The sequence below is a fragment of the Ochotona curzoniae genome, unplaced genomic scaffold, assembly GCF_017591425.1.
Source record: "Ochotona curzoniae isolate NIBS_2020 unplaced genomic scaffold, NIBS_Ocur_1.0 contig_2692, whole genome shotgun sequence".
In the NCBI taxonomy this organism is placed as follows: domain Eukaryota; kingdom Metazoa; phylum Chordata; class Mammalia; order Lagomorpha; family Ochotonidae; genus Ochotona; species Ochotona curzoniae.
In genome coordinates this window covers 16,379,119-16,394,845 of record NW_024465556.1, presented here as the reverse complement: position 1 = coordinate 16,394,845, position 15,727 = coordinate 16,379,119, and the positions used below count along the sequence as shown (strand labels likewise).

At 53.8% G+C, this 15,727-nt stretch overlaps 1 protein-coding gene across 2 annotated transcripts in view; it reads right to left on the bottom strand.

Annotated features, from left to right (window-relative positions):
• The window catches only part of CDH23 (cadherin related 23), a 307,817-nt gene that overhangs the window by 16,272 nt on the left and 275,818 nt on the right, over positions 1–15,727 (bottom strand). For both annotated transcript variants that reach the window (XM_040975899.1, XM_040975900.1), the window contains 10 exons: positions 13,741–13,962; positions 13,450–13,569; positions 12,692–12,872; positions 10,646–10,779; positions 10,091–10,300; positions 9,225–9,332; positions 7,933–8,035; positions 6,814–6,939; positions 6,129–6,332; positions 2,695–3,153 (listed from right to left, as the gene is read on the bottom strand). In XM_040975899.1, coding sequence (XP_040831833.1) covers positions 2,695–3,153; positions 6,129–6,332; positions 6,814–6,939; positions 7,933–8,035; positions 9,225–9,332; positions 10,091–10,300; positions 10,646–10,779; positions 12,692–12,872; positions 13,450–13,569; positions 13,741–13,962 — 1,867 coding nt within the window. The remainder of the gene's footprint in view (positions 1–2,694; positions 3,154–6,128; positions 6,333–6,813; positions 6,940–7,932; positions 8,036–9,224; positions 9,333–10,090; positions 10,301–10,645; positions 10,780–12,691; positions 12,873–13,449; positions 13,570–13,740; positions 13,963–15,727) is intronic.

Below are 15,727 nucleotides of genomic sequence, written 5' to 3'. Positions count from 1 at the left end.
GCCTGGCCAACACTCCCAATCCCCACAGAGGACAGCAGTCCCCAGCTGACCCTGGGACTCATGGCAAGGGTGGGACTCCAGCCACCTTCTGCATGGGCTGTGGGTGCATGTCATTGTTCCCCACTCAACACTTACTCGCTGGGTGGCCTTGGGTGCGGCCCCTATCCCTATTCATTTGTGCGATAACTGCAGCACCCACTGCACAGGATTCTTCCCAGGCATGAAGGGTCTAGAACAGTGCCTGACTCAGGAAGTGCCATGTAACTTTGCTTGAAAGATGGTCAGAATCCACACAGTGGGAAGCTACTTCCACCGCCTCTGAAGAGGACACTGCAACTCGGGCGAGGGGCTGATTGTATGCTGAGTATTTTGTCACCATTTCAAGAAATGCTTGTGTTCCAGAAAGGTCAAGTATAAAGGCAGGTCATTGCCACTGAGATGCTGTCCAAGGGTCTCGGGAAGGCAGTCTTAGATGAAGTGGTGAGTGAGGGGCCTGGCTGATCCTGGGGCCTAGGTTGGTGTCAGCGAGCAGTGTCAGTCTCCGAAGGTCCTGCCTGCCCCAGGGTCAGGGAGGAGCCCTCAGAGACCTGGGCGCAGACTGGGCAGACCTGGCTGGGCCAGCCTCAGGGCTTTGTCTCCGGGGTTTGTTTCCTGCCTAGCGGCTACTGTGCCTATTAACCTAGTTCTAGAGCCACATCTCCTCTCCTTGTTGGTCACTGGAGAGGTGGGTAATCTCTGGGACTTCCTTCCCTTGGAACAGACCCCTCCCTGCCTAAGCATCTGGCCTCTGCAGGTCCCAAGCCATGGGGTGGTCACTTACCCTGGGTGGCCGCCTCCTCCTCCTCCTCTTCCTACTCTCGCTCCCTGTCCCCCAGGCTGGGGAGCGAGGATGGGGAGAGGGCGGCTGCATTCAGTCTGCAAAGGCTGGGCCACGGCCTTGGCCGGGGCCCCACAGGACTGGGAGGGTGAGGGGGCAGTGGGCATGGAGGAAGGCAATGGGGTGAAGCAGAAGAGATGAGGTGGCAAGTGACAGAAACAGAGCTCAAACCTGTGGGCCTGCCAGCCGTGAGGAGGAGAGAAGAGGTTAACATTGGTTAGTTCAGGGGGCAGTGGGCAGGGGCCCGAGCAGGGTGCGGGAGGATGGGAGGATGGAGGAAGGGGGAGGCTGGAGGTGGGCAGGGAGAGGAGAAGGAGAGCAAGGGGGAGCCCGTTGGAGTGGAGTGCACAGGGGCAGGATGGGGTCTCCAGTGAGAGGAGAGGGCGGGAAGGTGGGCAGAGCGAGAAGGGACGGGCAGAGAAGACACTGGAAAGAAAAAAAGAGAGAAAACAGAGTCAGTGGCAGGCAGGGAGGGAGGAGTAGAGAGCCAAGTTCTGAGGTACCAGGTGGGCAAGAGCTGGGAGCAGCTCCCCAGTGTCCTGACAGACCAAGGCTGCTAGCAACGCTGGCTCACCCCGGCCAAGGTGGATTTCACGTACCTTCTCCCAGCACCCAAGGTTTGTATCCATGAGCACAAGGCCCAGATGCGGCGAGTGGCACAGCTCACAGACACTGCTCTGGTTCTGTGCGTGTCCTCACTCCCTCTTCTGGACCCAGTGCTCTCCTCTTCCCCCCACCTTGGGCAAACATCCTGATGTGCTGGGGTGTATTTCTCATGTAACGATGTTCCTGCTGGTCATGCATTGTGTGCATTTCACACCAGCGTAAGTGGCACTGTGGTAGAGCTCACTCTATTCCTCACATGCCTGACGACCTGCCTCTGTTCTAGAACCATCTATACTGCCACTGTGTATGGGTTTCCTCTACCGCCCAGAGCTGCTGACTGCTCACCTATGGCGTGCACCTATGCATCACTCTCCAGTCCTGGAGTTGGACGCCCGGGTGACCTCCAGTGCCCACCACCTCCTAGTAACATCGCTGTAGACACACACTCGGCCAGCCGTGGGATGAGCTGGGCTGCTGTCTAGGATGGTGGGGGGGGGGGGGAGTTGGTCCTTACAGCAGCACATGAGGGCTCCATGTTCCCACTGCCATCAGTAGTGACACTCCCACATCCTCACATCTGTTAATTACACATGGGAAACAGATCTCCTTGCATTTCTTTGAGTAACGGCAATGTTTAATTTCTTACCATAACTGGGTTAATTTTCTGACACTGTTTGAAGTCCTCCAAAAAAGTACAGCAATAAGAGCTTATGTTCCTACTCTCATTCCCCAGGGGAGTGAACACACTGAACTTCTAGGGAAAGTGCTAAGCCCAATCCAGGTTACAGCACACTGTGTACATTGCACAAGCCAAGCCACGGTTTTCTTCCTCTTGTAATAGACTGAGAAAGTCAAGGCAATTCCTGATTTCAATGGTAAGATGGGGGCTGTGCTTGGCCGAGTCAGTTAAGAAATACATATTGAAACACAGCATGGTTTCCTTCTAAAACTACCAATGTGGGAACTACCATACTTAACACACATGAGTGTGGTGAACTGGCCACTCCCACACAGGGGAAGTAGGGCAAGGGAATAAGAAGGGCCAGAGGAGCTGGTCAAGGGCAGAGGAGGTAGAGAAAGGAGAGAGGGAAGGAGTGAGGGCAGAGATAAGAGAGGGACCGGTATGGTGTCAGTAGGGGAGAGGAGAGCAGGGAAGAAAGGAAGCAAGGAAGTTGGAGTCGGGAAGGGCAGCAGGGAGCAGGCCCTTATACCTGTGTTGACATTCACAGCAAAGGTGTCCTCCTGGTCAGGCACCAGGCGGTCTGTGTCATCCTTGGCCACGATGCTGATGATGTGGTATTCCAGCTTTGGGTTGAGGTCACGGTCAATGGCAGTGACATTGGCAATGACCGTGCCTGGCTTGGCCGACTCCAGCACACTCACTGTCTGGATGGGGTTAAGGAATTCGGGGCGGGAGTCATTGATGTCATCAATCAGCACAGTGACGACAGCTGTGCCCGAGAGCGGGCTGGTGCCCCGGTCAGTGGCCACCACAGTCAGCCTGTAAGAGTCCTGCTCCTCCCTGTCAATGGTGGCATTGCCTACGCGGATGATGCCGGTGAGTGGGTGGATGAGGAAGCGGTCTTGGGCTCCAGCTTCTATGCGGTACACCAGTTCCCCGTTAAGGCCGCTGTCCTCGTCAGTGGCTGTGATCTGAAGGACTGAGAATCCTGCAGGGCAAAGAATGAAGGGCTGCTGGGCACAGTGGCCGCTGTCACAAAGACTGCATCTAGACCCCTTGTCAGGGACACATTAGAGGGCACTTTTAATATTTTTCTTCTTTGTAATTTTATAGGAAAACTACCTTATTTTCTTTATACTCTAAATATCATTTAATAGTTATGTGTTAGGCCCAGTGCAGTAGCCTAGCAGCAGCTAAAGCCCCCATCTTGCATGTGCTGGGATCCCACATGGGCGCCGGTTCCAGTCCTGGCTGCTCTACTTCCCCTTCCAGTTCCCTACTTGTGGCCTGGAAAAGCAATCAAGAACAGCCCAAAGCCTCAGGACCCTGCACCCATGTGGGAGACCCAGAAGCAGCTCCTGGCTTTGGATAGGCTCAGCTCCGGCTATTGTGGCCACCTGGGGAGTCGACCAGTGGATGGAAGATCTTTCACGCCTCTCTATAAATCTAACTTTCCAATAAAAAAATAAATCTTTTTTTTTTAAGTCATGTATCTTCTGTAACTTACACTTTTGTCGTATGCCCTTTCAGTCTGTAACAAGTTGAATCAAATTTCTTTTCCCTTGTTTACCTTTATCTTCAGAATTTGATGTGAGGAAGCTGACATTTATATGCATTGAAATCTCATGTTTTCTATTTTTTGAATTTTCTTTATGCTTAGAACTTCCTTATTCAGAATTCAGATAGTAAGCCAAATCTTTAAATTTTTAAAATTCTATTTCAAAGACAGAGAAATAGATGGAGATAAAGGTTTTTTCCATACACTGGTTTATTATCCCAGAAGCTTCCAACAGCTAGGGCTGAAGCTCAGAGCTGGGAATTCAATCCAGGTCTCTCATTTGAGCCACAGGGACCTGACTATGTAAGCCGTAACTGTTGTCTCCCATAGTGTGCAGTAGCAGAAGGTGGGATGGAGACCAGAGCTGGGACTTGAACCTGGGATGTGGCTAAGTGGTGGCTTTACCACCATGCCCAACATCTAAACTTTATATATAATATATATTACATATGATCACACACACTTATATTTTTCTATGATATATTTGATAGTTACATGTCCACATATATTTTAAAAGTTCATTCATTTGAAATGCAGAGGGAAAGAGAAGGAATGAATGTATCTTCCAACTGCTGATTCATCTTCCAGATGGCTGATGCTTTTGCCCAGGTCCAATCCAGGTATCTGAACTCCACCCAGGTCTCCCACGCAGGTGGCAAGGGCCTAAGTACTTGGGCTCTCACCCAAGGGAGGGAGACAGAATGGAAGCAGAGAAGCTGGGGATTCGAATCTGTGTTCCAACAAGGAATACCAGTGTCATGGGCTGCAGATTAACCTGCTACATTACAACAATGGCTCACAAACCCTCTTGTTTTTAAAAGGTATTTTCGAATATTGCACATTTCTTTAGCATGTCTAGGATATGGAGACTACATGTTAGATTATATCATTTAAATATACATTTTCTGGATGTTGAATATACTTTTTATGATTAAGTAGTTTTATTTTTGTTCACTTCCTGTGATCTTTAAGCATAGCACCCAATCCAGTGCTTTTATTGCAGGGTTCAAACACTGGCATTAGGGTGGGGACCTGGCCTAGTTAAGACACTGGCATCCCATATCAGAGTACTCAGGTTCACAAAAGGCTGCCAACTCTGGCTCCCTACTGATACACTCCCTGGGAAGCAGATGTGTGGGCTCATGCTTGGGTCCCAACTACCCATGTGGGGGACCTGACTTGGGCTCTGATCTCCCAATTTCAGCCAGGACCAGTCCTGGTTCTTGTGGCCATTTCAGGAATGAATAGATGGGAGCCTTCGTCTGCTTCTCACACTACTGCAGCTTTGAAATACTAGGGGGCTTCCAATACAAAACTTACTGAAAAAATGGAATTAAGTGAAAGAAAACCTGGGATCCATGTATAGTTTTTTTGTCATATGCATTTCCACAAGCTTTTTGGAGACCTTACATGTACTGTCCTGGTTTGGTAAGGCAACTCTAACTTCATCACCCTTTTTAAAAGCTTTATTACAGAGAGGAGACACACAGTCTTCCATCCATTGGTTGTTCACTCCCCAAACAGCAGCAATGGCCAGAGCTGAGCTGAGCTTGATCTGAAGTTGGGATCCAGAAGCCTCTTCCCAACCTCCCACTGGGGCCCAGGGGCCCTGGGACTTCAGCCATCTTTTGCTGCTTTCCCAGACCATAAGCAAAGAACCGAATTGGAAGAGGAGCAGCTAAGATGTGAACTAATGCCCATATGGGATGATGGCTATTCCAAGCAGAAAATTAGCCTGTTATATCCACTGCACTGGATTCCCCACCCCACCCCTTTCAACATGTTTCTTTTCCAAGATTTTTTTTTATTCTTTCAGATGACATTTGGAGCTAAGTTTATCTCCCCAGATCACTTTGATGAGACTCATGTTGTTCCTATTTTAATTTTAAAACAGATTTTTTGGGGCCTATTTGGCACAATGTGTAAAGTCATCAACCATGACATTAGCACCCCATTCGAATGCTGGTCCAAGCTTTGCTGCTCCTCCAATCCAGCTCCCTGCTCATGTGCCTGGGAGAGCACCAGAGGATGCCCTCCGCACCCACAAGGGAGACCCAGAAATGGATCTTGGCTTTGGATGGCTCAGCGCAGGTCCTTGCAGCCATGTGAGGAGTGAACCAGCAGATAAGTTTTCTATCCAAGCCTCTCTATAAATATGGTTTTCAGATAAAGAAGATAAATCTCTAAATAATGCTTCCATCAGGTTCATACTTTAGTAAGCTTATTGTTATAGATAAGTTGCTGGGTTCAGGGAAGTAGGGGGCCAGCCCTCCTAACTTCCACTTAGTGCTCTCCCATTCACTCCATTGCTTCTCTTCCCCTCCCATGCAGGTGAATTCTGCCTCCAATTGGAGGCTATAGCAGCCACAGGCAACCACACGGCTCCTGGCCCGAGCCCTGCTTACCTGGTGGGCAGTTCTCCAGCAGATGAACAGTGAGGGCAGCAGGGCTGAAGGTGGGCCAGTTGTCATTGTCATCCAGGATGGTGATGTACAGGTAGGCCGTGCCATTGAGTAGCCCAATGTCCTCAGCCAGCAGCAACAGCTCCAGGACAGGAGGCGAGAAGGCTTCCCGGTCCAGAATGATGCCTGACGCTACTGTCAGCATACCTGGCACCACATGTTGCCAGCCGGGGAGACAAAGAGGAACAGGCAGGCAGTTAGGAGACCCCTGGGTACCCTCCTATGACTCTCCCAGTTCCTGCTGGAAAAGAGTGGCCTGGGGAGGAGGATGAGCTATTCCACTGACACAGATGTGTCCCTGCTGACACCTGCCCCCACATCAGCCTGCTCTCTGAGACCAGATCCATGTGACATAGTTCCTGGGAAACTGGGTTCTGTGCCATGAGGTCAGGAAAGTTGTTGGGGCTGCTGGTCCCCAGGGACTTGGGGAGAAGCAGGGTATGAGCTGGGAAGCTCTCCATACAGGCTCAGAGTTGGGGCTTCCATGGCACTCTGTGTCAACCCAAGCTTCCACCTGGCTCTTTCCACCTGGCCCCTCTGCACGGTCTCCTCTGGCTGTAAGTGGGGTCCTCACAGAGTGTGGAGCCAGCCAGGTGCCCAGTGCCACCCAAAGCAGCAGAGGCCTCACCTGTGCTGTTGTCAATGTCAAAAAGGCTGGAGTGGGCACCCAGCAGCCGGTAGGTGACCACAGCATAGATGTCCTGGTCTGCGTCCAGGGCCAGGATGGGCCCATTGAGCACCGTGAGGGGGGTCCCTAGGCCGGAAAGAGAGGGGTCATCTCAGGGCCAAGCAGAAACCCCCCCAGCCCTCCCTCCACCCCACCCTGCCCAGTGAACTATGGCTGACGGATGGATGAGAGGAGGAGGAGGGGAGGCGGGTGGATGGGGGTGGGGAGGCCCCCGGGTGGGCTTGCGGCAGCCTCAGCAGACTGAACGCAGATGCCTGGGAGCGGCCTCAAAGCCCTGCTGGGGAGAAAACACGAGAGTGAGCCACACCCACTTCCCAGCAGCCTTTGAGGCTGGCCCCTCACAGGAGGGTCTGGGGTTCCCTGATACTTCCTCCAGCCATGAGCCTCATCTGTCCACCCCTGTGCAGGTGCTCTGTGCTCCCTACAGGTTGGCGGTTTGTGACCAACAACCTCTGTGTGTGTGCGCGCACACACACATCTCACGCCCACGGGGCTGCCAACACACCTTGCAACACTCCTAGGCAGATGTGGATGCACAGGCATGTGCGCCATGTGTCATGCATACATGTCCCTCTATGCTTCACTGTGGCTGTGCACTGGCACTTGTGTGAGCACAACTGAGCATGCCTAGCTGAGGGATGAAGAGTCCCAGGCATGGGGTCATGGCACCTGGAGAAGTGAGGGCAGTGGCCAGGGACAGTGAGGAGGCTGTTCTAGCCTTTATCCTATGCACATGTCTAGCGATCTACCATGCTGGCCTCCTCAAAACTCCTGATCCCCAACCTCTTCTGGGAGCTCCTGGGGTGGATTCAGCTCCTTCCATGTAACCCTCACTCCTGACCTGTACCCCCTGGGTAAGGCAGTATTGTTTTCAGGTCACCCTGGGGGACCAGTGACCATCAACTGTCCCTTCCATGCTAGCCCTGAGTGCTTTTGGAGGACTCACAAGGGGCCTAGTGACACTTGGAGCCATGCCTTGGGCTCCCCCGTGCTCCTAGCATCTATTTGGTCAGGCCATCAGGTGGGGCCTGGCCACAGCAGGTGAGGCCCAGCACCTACCAGCAGGAGAGTTTTCCATCACCTCGGCCTGGTAGGTGCTCTCGGTGAAGAGGGGGTGGTTGTCATTCTCATCCGCCAGGAATATCATCAGCACATCAAAGTCCTGGGGGCCAAATGGGGGCAGGCTGCAGGTCTCGCTCCAGCAAAGGGACCCGGGAGAAGGAGGAAGGGCAGGAGGAGGACTGAGGGCAGGGTGCTCTGCAAAGCCCACGCTTTGCAGAGTTCAGAGTCCTGGACTTCAGTCCCTGCTTGAGCAGCCCCTCGCTGAGTGACCTTTAGCAACCCACTCCTCCTGCATGGGCCTCAGTTTTCAAGTCTGGCTAATGAGGAACTAAACTCCTTCATACGGTATGGATGAGTGGCACCGTGCCACACTGCAGCTCTCCAGCCAGCAAGAACTTCAGGCCAGAGAATGAATCCAGCTTCCCAGGCATTTAAGCCTTGCCCAGTTCCAGGATCAGAGTTCACCTATACCCTACCCTGTACTGTCTAGCAGACCTTAGCACCTCCCGTGGCTCAGGGTGCTATCCCTACATCAGGGATGAGGGAAGCAGGGCCCAGAGGGAACACAGCGGCCACTCAAGGTCACACAGCAGAGAACAGTCCCATAGGTTCATGAATCCCAGCATTCCATGCACCTGCTTTCCAGGAGGACTTGGACCTTCCTGGAAGTGCAAGTGGAAGAGAAGAGGAGAGAAAGGCAGGGAGGCACCAGAGTAACACCATGTGGGCCCTGAACACCTCTAGCCTCAGGTCTGCTCTGCCAAGGAAGATGCAGAAATGGAGGCCCACAAGGAGTAGAAAACCCAAGCAGGCAGGAACAGAGCTAAGCCAGATGAAAGGACTCCTGGCCAGGTCTGTGGCCCAGAGGACAGGGGCTGAGAACAGGCCCCAAGCCCCACAGGGGCTGTGGGCTTGGCTACCTTCACCCTCCAATGTCTTGGTATTTTGAGGAAGAAATCTATTTAGAAGTGGCAGTCCAAGCGTGTGCGCCTGGGTCTGTGGGCCCAGGAGCTGCTGGCTTGGGGAGAGAGAACAGCAGTTTTTGTTTGCTGCAGGCTTGCAGAGTATTGCACTATGGCTTTGCATGCAAGGGTGTTTTCATGCTCTCCCCAGTTCAGGAGCAGGGTGACTTCTGTTTTTCACAAGCAGGGATGGAGGCCAGAGGATAGTTCAATGGTTAGCAGCATGCACCTGCTGATACCGTCATGTGCCTACCCTTCAACTTCTCCCTCCCAGCTCCCCGCAACTCCAACACCCAGCCGTGCCCATAGGAAGCCCACCAGCCTCACCCTCCTGGCTATGCGTGGGTTCTCTGGGTTGTCCTTCACAGAGACGGTCAACTTGTACTCAGGGATCCGCTCCCGGTCCAGGGGCCGGTTCACTGTCACAATCCCTGTCTGGGGGATGGGGGAGCAGTGCGGGTGAGCTGAACGTTGACCCACACAGGACTCACTGCTCTGCCTGCAGCTCCATGGGCGGCTGTGACATCACTCTCCCTTCCAATCAGGCTTAAGTCAGGGCTGCTTGAGGAGGCCAAATTTGGGTCAGCTGGGGCATGCCGGGGGTTGGGGGGTGAGAAGGGAGTGTTTTATCCCAGAGGACAGCCCTATGGTGTCTGTAGACCACAGCTATCCAAGGAGTAAGGGCTTTGTGTGCCCATGGCAAGCCTCAGGGGCAGCTCTAGATGGACATCAGACACAGCTGCTAAGCGAGTCGCAAGGGCTTCGTGCTTTGAACACATCACAACGGAGCTCATCCAGGGCCTGAGCTGGGGCTGGCACCAGCAGGCCCTGTAGCCAGTTAACAGATTAGACTTCAAATGATTAACTCAGATACTGGCTGATAAAGCTGAAGCCAATTAAGCTGCTTTCTATGCCTCTCTTCTATTTAAACTATTACTGTCTGCTGAGCCTGGGCTCTAACTGCCAAAACCTGCTGTTTTGGAGCTGCCCCATTTGCAAGCTGTTCCACTTGATTTTATTTGTTTGTCTTCCCTCAAATCCACTCAGCTTGCTATCACCAGCATAAGCAATGTTCCCTTTTAACAGAGAAAATCCCAAAGTCCCACGCTGCTCTCAGGGACACCTGGTCTGATGGTAGAGTCAGCAAGCACGCAGGACAGGGTCCTGTGTTCTGGAAGGGGTGGCGGTCCTACCGTGGTATTGATGAGGAAGGCCCGCTCACGGTTGCCCGCCGTGATGTTGAAGGTGAGTAACGCATTGCAGCCGCTGTCGGCGTCACTTGCCAAGACATGAGCCACAAAGCTGGAGACAGGGCTGTTCTCGCTGATGGTAACATTCATGGGCAGGTTCAAGAGCACGGGGTCATTGTCGTTGATGTCCAGCACCCTGATCCCCACCAGCATCTGGACCGGCCGGGTGGAAGGGGAAAAGAGGGGAGACGTGGTGGATACAGCCAGCAAGATGAGATGGAGCAGGACAGTGAAGTTGCGGCACGCAAAGTGGGAGGGCACAGATGATGATGAAGACCAAATGAGAGGCAGAAGGATGAGAAGGGCAGGGGGCAGAGGAAGGGCAGTGTAGGGGAGAGCTCTGAGTAGCCACAGATGCCAGGTCCGGCCTGCATGGGGTGAGCCTGACTGAACCCTTGCAGGCCAGTGCTGGCTCCTCAGCAGCCTGTGGCCCCTCTGAGCAGAAGAGTCATTATGTTCATGGGAATCTCTGGGGACAGCGTGGGTCCCCAGCCTCACCGTGGAGCTGAGCGGGGGCACGCCCCTGTCACGAGCACAGATGGTCAGGTTGTAGAAGGCAACGGTCTCGCGGTCCAGCTCCACATCCTTGCGTACCCGCAGCACCCCTTCCACGGGAGAGATCACAAACTCCCCTGCACGCCACCCGGGACAGGCCTGAATTAGATGAAGTGTAGGTGGCCGTGGGCAGTCCTCTTCCCATGTGCCTCTCAGCCCCAGTTAGTTTCCTCCCAGCCTCTGGCAGGTCAAGGACTGACTGGCACCTTTTTCTACCAGCAAAACCCTCTTGCTCACCAACCATAGCTGATGAGAAATTGATTCATAATGTCTCGTGAAAGAGACCTGGGGTGGGATGCAGAGGGCAACGCTGCCCACAAAGGAATGTGGTCAGCTCACAGTCCCGGGACATGTGGGATGGGAGGGATGAGGGGCAGAGAAGCTGTCCTGCCTCTCTGGGTCCTTGCACTGAGCCACAGCTGAGGGCGGACAGGGTCCTCCTGGACCTGTCACAACCCCGATCTTCCTAACATTTCCGAGAGCTCTCAGCTGGTCCTAGTCTTGTTTTGGCTCAGAGATCGGATGTAAGAACTTGACTCTCAGACTGTGACCTGGAAGGGACCCCACGGCCATGTAACCGCTCATATGTCTTGGCAAACAAGTCCAGGGGCCTGGAAAAACAGCTTGTCCACATCATGGTAATGACAGAATTGAGACCCGAACCCAGAGCGGCGGGTCTTGTGATCTTTCCAGGAAGCACCCGCTCAGAGCTGATCAGGGAGGGAGGGGTTTGGGGAAGTGGCCGCCCACTGGAGTGAAGATGACAATGTTACTGCTGTGTCCACCCTGGGATCCAGAGCAGGGGAAAGTGATGCTTTCATTTTCCCTCTTGACATAGGCACACCTGCTCTGAGCCACACAGCATGCAGAGGCCAGCTACAGGAGCAGCCCCCAGCCCTCCAAGTCCACTCCCCGCCTGCCTTTTCCCCCCTCACAGTCTCTGCTGGCCGCAGCAGTGCCCATGGTCATTGACACCAACAGTCCCTGTAGTTGCACCTGCAGTTGGGATTTCCCAGACTGCTCCCTTGGCCCCCAGCCTCCCTGCCTGAGGATTCGGAAGCTGCCTCAGCAGGATTTCAAGAGCCTGCTCTGCCAGTGTCTCCAAAGAAAACTGGAGATTCCCTTCCCAGGGGTTTCCAGCCCTGCCCCAGGCTCTGGCCACACACAGGAAGATGGCTTTTCTGCCTGCTCACCAAAGCTAGACGCCAGTCGGCAACCCCTGAAGGAGCAGGGAAGGCAGGCTTGGTCAGCTGGGGCGGGGCCTCTGTGTTGCCTCCTCACCCAGGAGCTCTCTCCCATCCCAGCACCACATCTAAAATCACTGCTGTCACCATCCTCTGGCTTGGTTCTATTTTCCTCTGTAGCACTCAGCACTAATTCATTACATCAGCTTGACACCTATGTCCTTCCAGCAGGCATGTATGTTCTGAAGGGCTGTGGTTTGCATCTGTTTGGAATCCTCAATACCTGTACGTGGCCAGCACCTGGCTGCTGCCCAGCACACACTTATTGAATGATGCATGGAAAAATCTGGATGATTCAGAGAGGTTTCCACTGCTGCTGCATGCTGACATGGCTACAGCTGCTGGGAGTTGGGCTGGGGCTGCCAAAGCTCCCCGACCCATTGTTCTCCTGGTACCTCTTTTTCAGCACCTATTCCCTCCCTTCCCACCCCCACCACAAGGAAGGATGCATGCCCTTCCCCTACCCTTGGGATGATGCAGGGCATTTTCTAGCATGTTCTCAAAGGGGTTCTGTCATTGACCCTCCAAGACCCTCAGCTGTTCTAGGCTTCCCAAGTGCTTTTATTGTATCCCCAGGAGTAAATGGTGGAGTAGCTGGTGCCCATCCTCTTAGGAATGGGGCAATTGAGGCCTGGGAGAGAGCAAGAACACACCAGGTGGGGACAGCAGTCTGCAGACTCCAAAAAGGGTGAGGAGGACCTATGGGTTGTGCCCGTTCCCCCTGCCCGGCATGGACCCCACTCACCCAGGGGGTCTCCATCCACAACGCTGTACTCCACCTGCCCGTTGGGACCCGAATCTCGGTCGTGGGCCAGGAAGGTCCACACTCTGGGCCCCGGTTGGCCCTCGGTGACATCAAACGGTCCTTCGTAGTCCCGAGGGAAGGTGGGCACATTGTCATTGATGTCATTCACGTTGATGAACACCTGAAGTGGTGACCAAGCTTAGCCAGGGCCTCACCCAGCCAGCCTTGCCCTAGGCCTAGCCACTCACTGGACCTTGGCTCCTTTACTTGTAAACTGGACCTGATAACCCTGCCACGTGGTGTCAACACCAAACCCTAGGGCAAAAGGGCAGGCCTTTGAAGCTATGTGAACAATAGTGTTGTGAAACTTTCATTTGTGACCACCACCATGGTCTCATTTACTCCCACTGCCCAGGCACAGTTTGTCATTCCCTTTCACAAACAGAAGCTTCAGAGATCTGTCTGGGCACATGGCTGTGGGTCTGAGCACAGCTGGTGGCTCTCCCACGGAGGGGAGGGAAAACAGGTGTCGTCACCTGTCTGACAGGTATAGCCATCCAGAGAGGTTCAAGGACCTTGTAGTCACACAGCACGTGGGCGTGAACTGCTAAGATGGAGACCACGCTCCTTTGTTGATGTCTTTACCCTGGACAGTGTTCGTCCCCCCACATTCTCCCTTTGCAGTGCTCAGAGCCCTGTCCCCCTCTCCTACTCCCACCCCACATCCACACAGGGACTGTGCTGACCCATCCACCCACCGTGGTAGTGGAGGTGAGGCGGTGTGACAGGATGGGGCACTGGTCCGTGGCAGTCACAGTCAGGGTATAGCGGCCATGGCTGATCTCGTAGTCCAGCTCCTTGGCAGCACGGATGACACCCTGATGATGCAGGCAGGAAATAAGGGTAGATTGCTGGGCAGGGGTTGGGGGAGTCTAGGATATCCTCTGGCCAGCCCAGAGGGCAGGCTCCAGTTCCTCTCCAGACTCCAACTTTGTCCCCCTCCCCTGTGATGCCACTGACCACACCCCCCACCTGCCGTCACTGCTGACCGTATGTCTGTTGATTCGGAAGGTGTTGATGATGTTGCCAGCCACGATGGCGTAGGTAACGGTTCCATTGGGGCCCTCATCTGGGTCCTGTGCCTGGACGGTGATGAGGCTGGCATTGATGGTATCTGGGCCCTCGTCCAATGACACCTCATAATGGGGCTGCTGGAATTTGGGTGCATTGTCATTCTCGTCCACGATGGTCACGTACACATGGGTGGTGGCCTGTGGATAAGAGCATGACCTTGGTCAAGGATAGAGGCACTGAAGGGGATGCAGAGAAGGCAAGGCAGAAGAAAACAAGGTAGGGGAGTGAGTCACTGCCTAATAAGGAAGAACATACAAAGGTGCCATCAAAAGTCAAGGTGGTAACATTTTAGGTCCAAGACAGTGCTTGCATCACCACCACTCCTAACTCTGTACCCATTGCAGACATAACTAATCAATTATGGCACTGCTGAACCCAGATGCTAACCTTCCTCTCCTCCCAGCTCCTAATCACTATTCTATGGGTGTCTGCCTTTGTCCTGTTGTCCCCTGCTCAACTCTATGGCTCCAAAAACACCATCTTCTTGTCTCCCGAATAATGCATGTGGGTGGGCACAGCAGTCTGCAATGGCTAGCCTCTATGTACCTAGGTAGCCTTGTCCTTCAACTGTTTGGGCCACTTGGGGAGTGAACCAGCAAATGGAAGATCTTTCCTTCTGTCTCTCCTCTCTAAATCTGCCATTCCAACAAGACATAAATTAAAACATTTTTTAAAAATAGAACAAAAAAGGATATAGTAGGGAAAGTGTGTTACATGAACCCTCTTCCAATGTGTGCACGGAAGTGGAGGCAAACTTGCACTGAGCCCCTGTCTTAGGTGTGAGGTACATGGGGATCTGACATCTTTGTTGGCCATGGTGTGTTCCTTTTTGATTTCATGACAGGGAGTGGCAAGGTCCTAAACAAACGAGCAAACACAGCTGATCAGGGATGCCCCTGAGTTTTCCTCATGGTTTGCAGGGTCCTGGGCACAGTTAAGTATGCTGGCAGGGACACAAGGACACCACCTGCAGGGAGCAGGGGTTGGCATGCCCCACCTGAAGACTCACCTCCTGGACCCCCTGGAAGCAGGTCTGAGCCCCCCTTCCCCCTCCCTGTGCAGGCTGCAGGGCTGCAAGTGGGGTTTCTGATGGAGTTGTCATTCATGGCACTGTGCTCTGTGCCCAGGCCTGAACCCAGCAGCTTCCTTCTGGCATCTGGAGTGAGGAGGAAGCAAGCACCTCTGAGACCCTCTTGGCAGAGTCCTTCCTTCCCTGCCCTGGTGGTGAGGAAATCGCTTGAGGTTTTTGACTGTGCCCACACCTTGGGCAATGCCACCTTTGGTCTTACTATGGTGCAATCTGGGGAGGTTTTGTGGTGGGGAAGGAGGAAGTCAAGGAATGGGGGGTCCCCGGGGCTCACCCTAGAGTGACCCTAGGTGGAAAGAGGGCCTGCTCAGTGCCTGGGTCAGTTGGCTTTATTCCTTCCCTCTGCCAAGTGGGGGCCTGAGGCCAGGATGGTGACCCAGGACCTGACCTATGTTCTGGCAGCCCCAGGGGATGCTCATCCTCTATGGCATGGGGTTCCCTGGCTCCAGGACCATGAGGTCACTGTGACAACACACCCCTCTCCCCTCCTGCCCCAGGAAGCCTATGACTGGTTATCAGCCCTCCTCCCCACCCCTCTGCACCCATTCCTGGCTCCTATTCAGTCCGACACCTTGGGATCCTGACCCAGCCAGACTCTGGTTGCGCTCTGTTCTTTAGCCAAGGGTCACCCTTGAGCTCAAGGTCCCCAAGGAACTAGCTGAATCCCTGGGAACTTAAGTCAGGCTGCAGTAGTCACAACAGGGGTGCCTCCCTGTCCCTGGACCCTGTCCCCAGCCACAGTCATCTCTGCCCCTGCATCTAGGCAGTCACGTATGCACTCACTGGCTTGTTCATTCTGATAAGAGCGTAGTAAA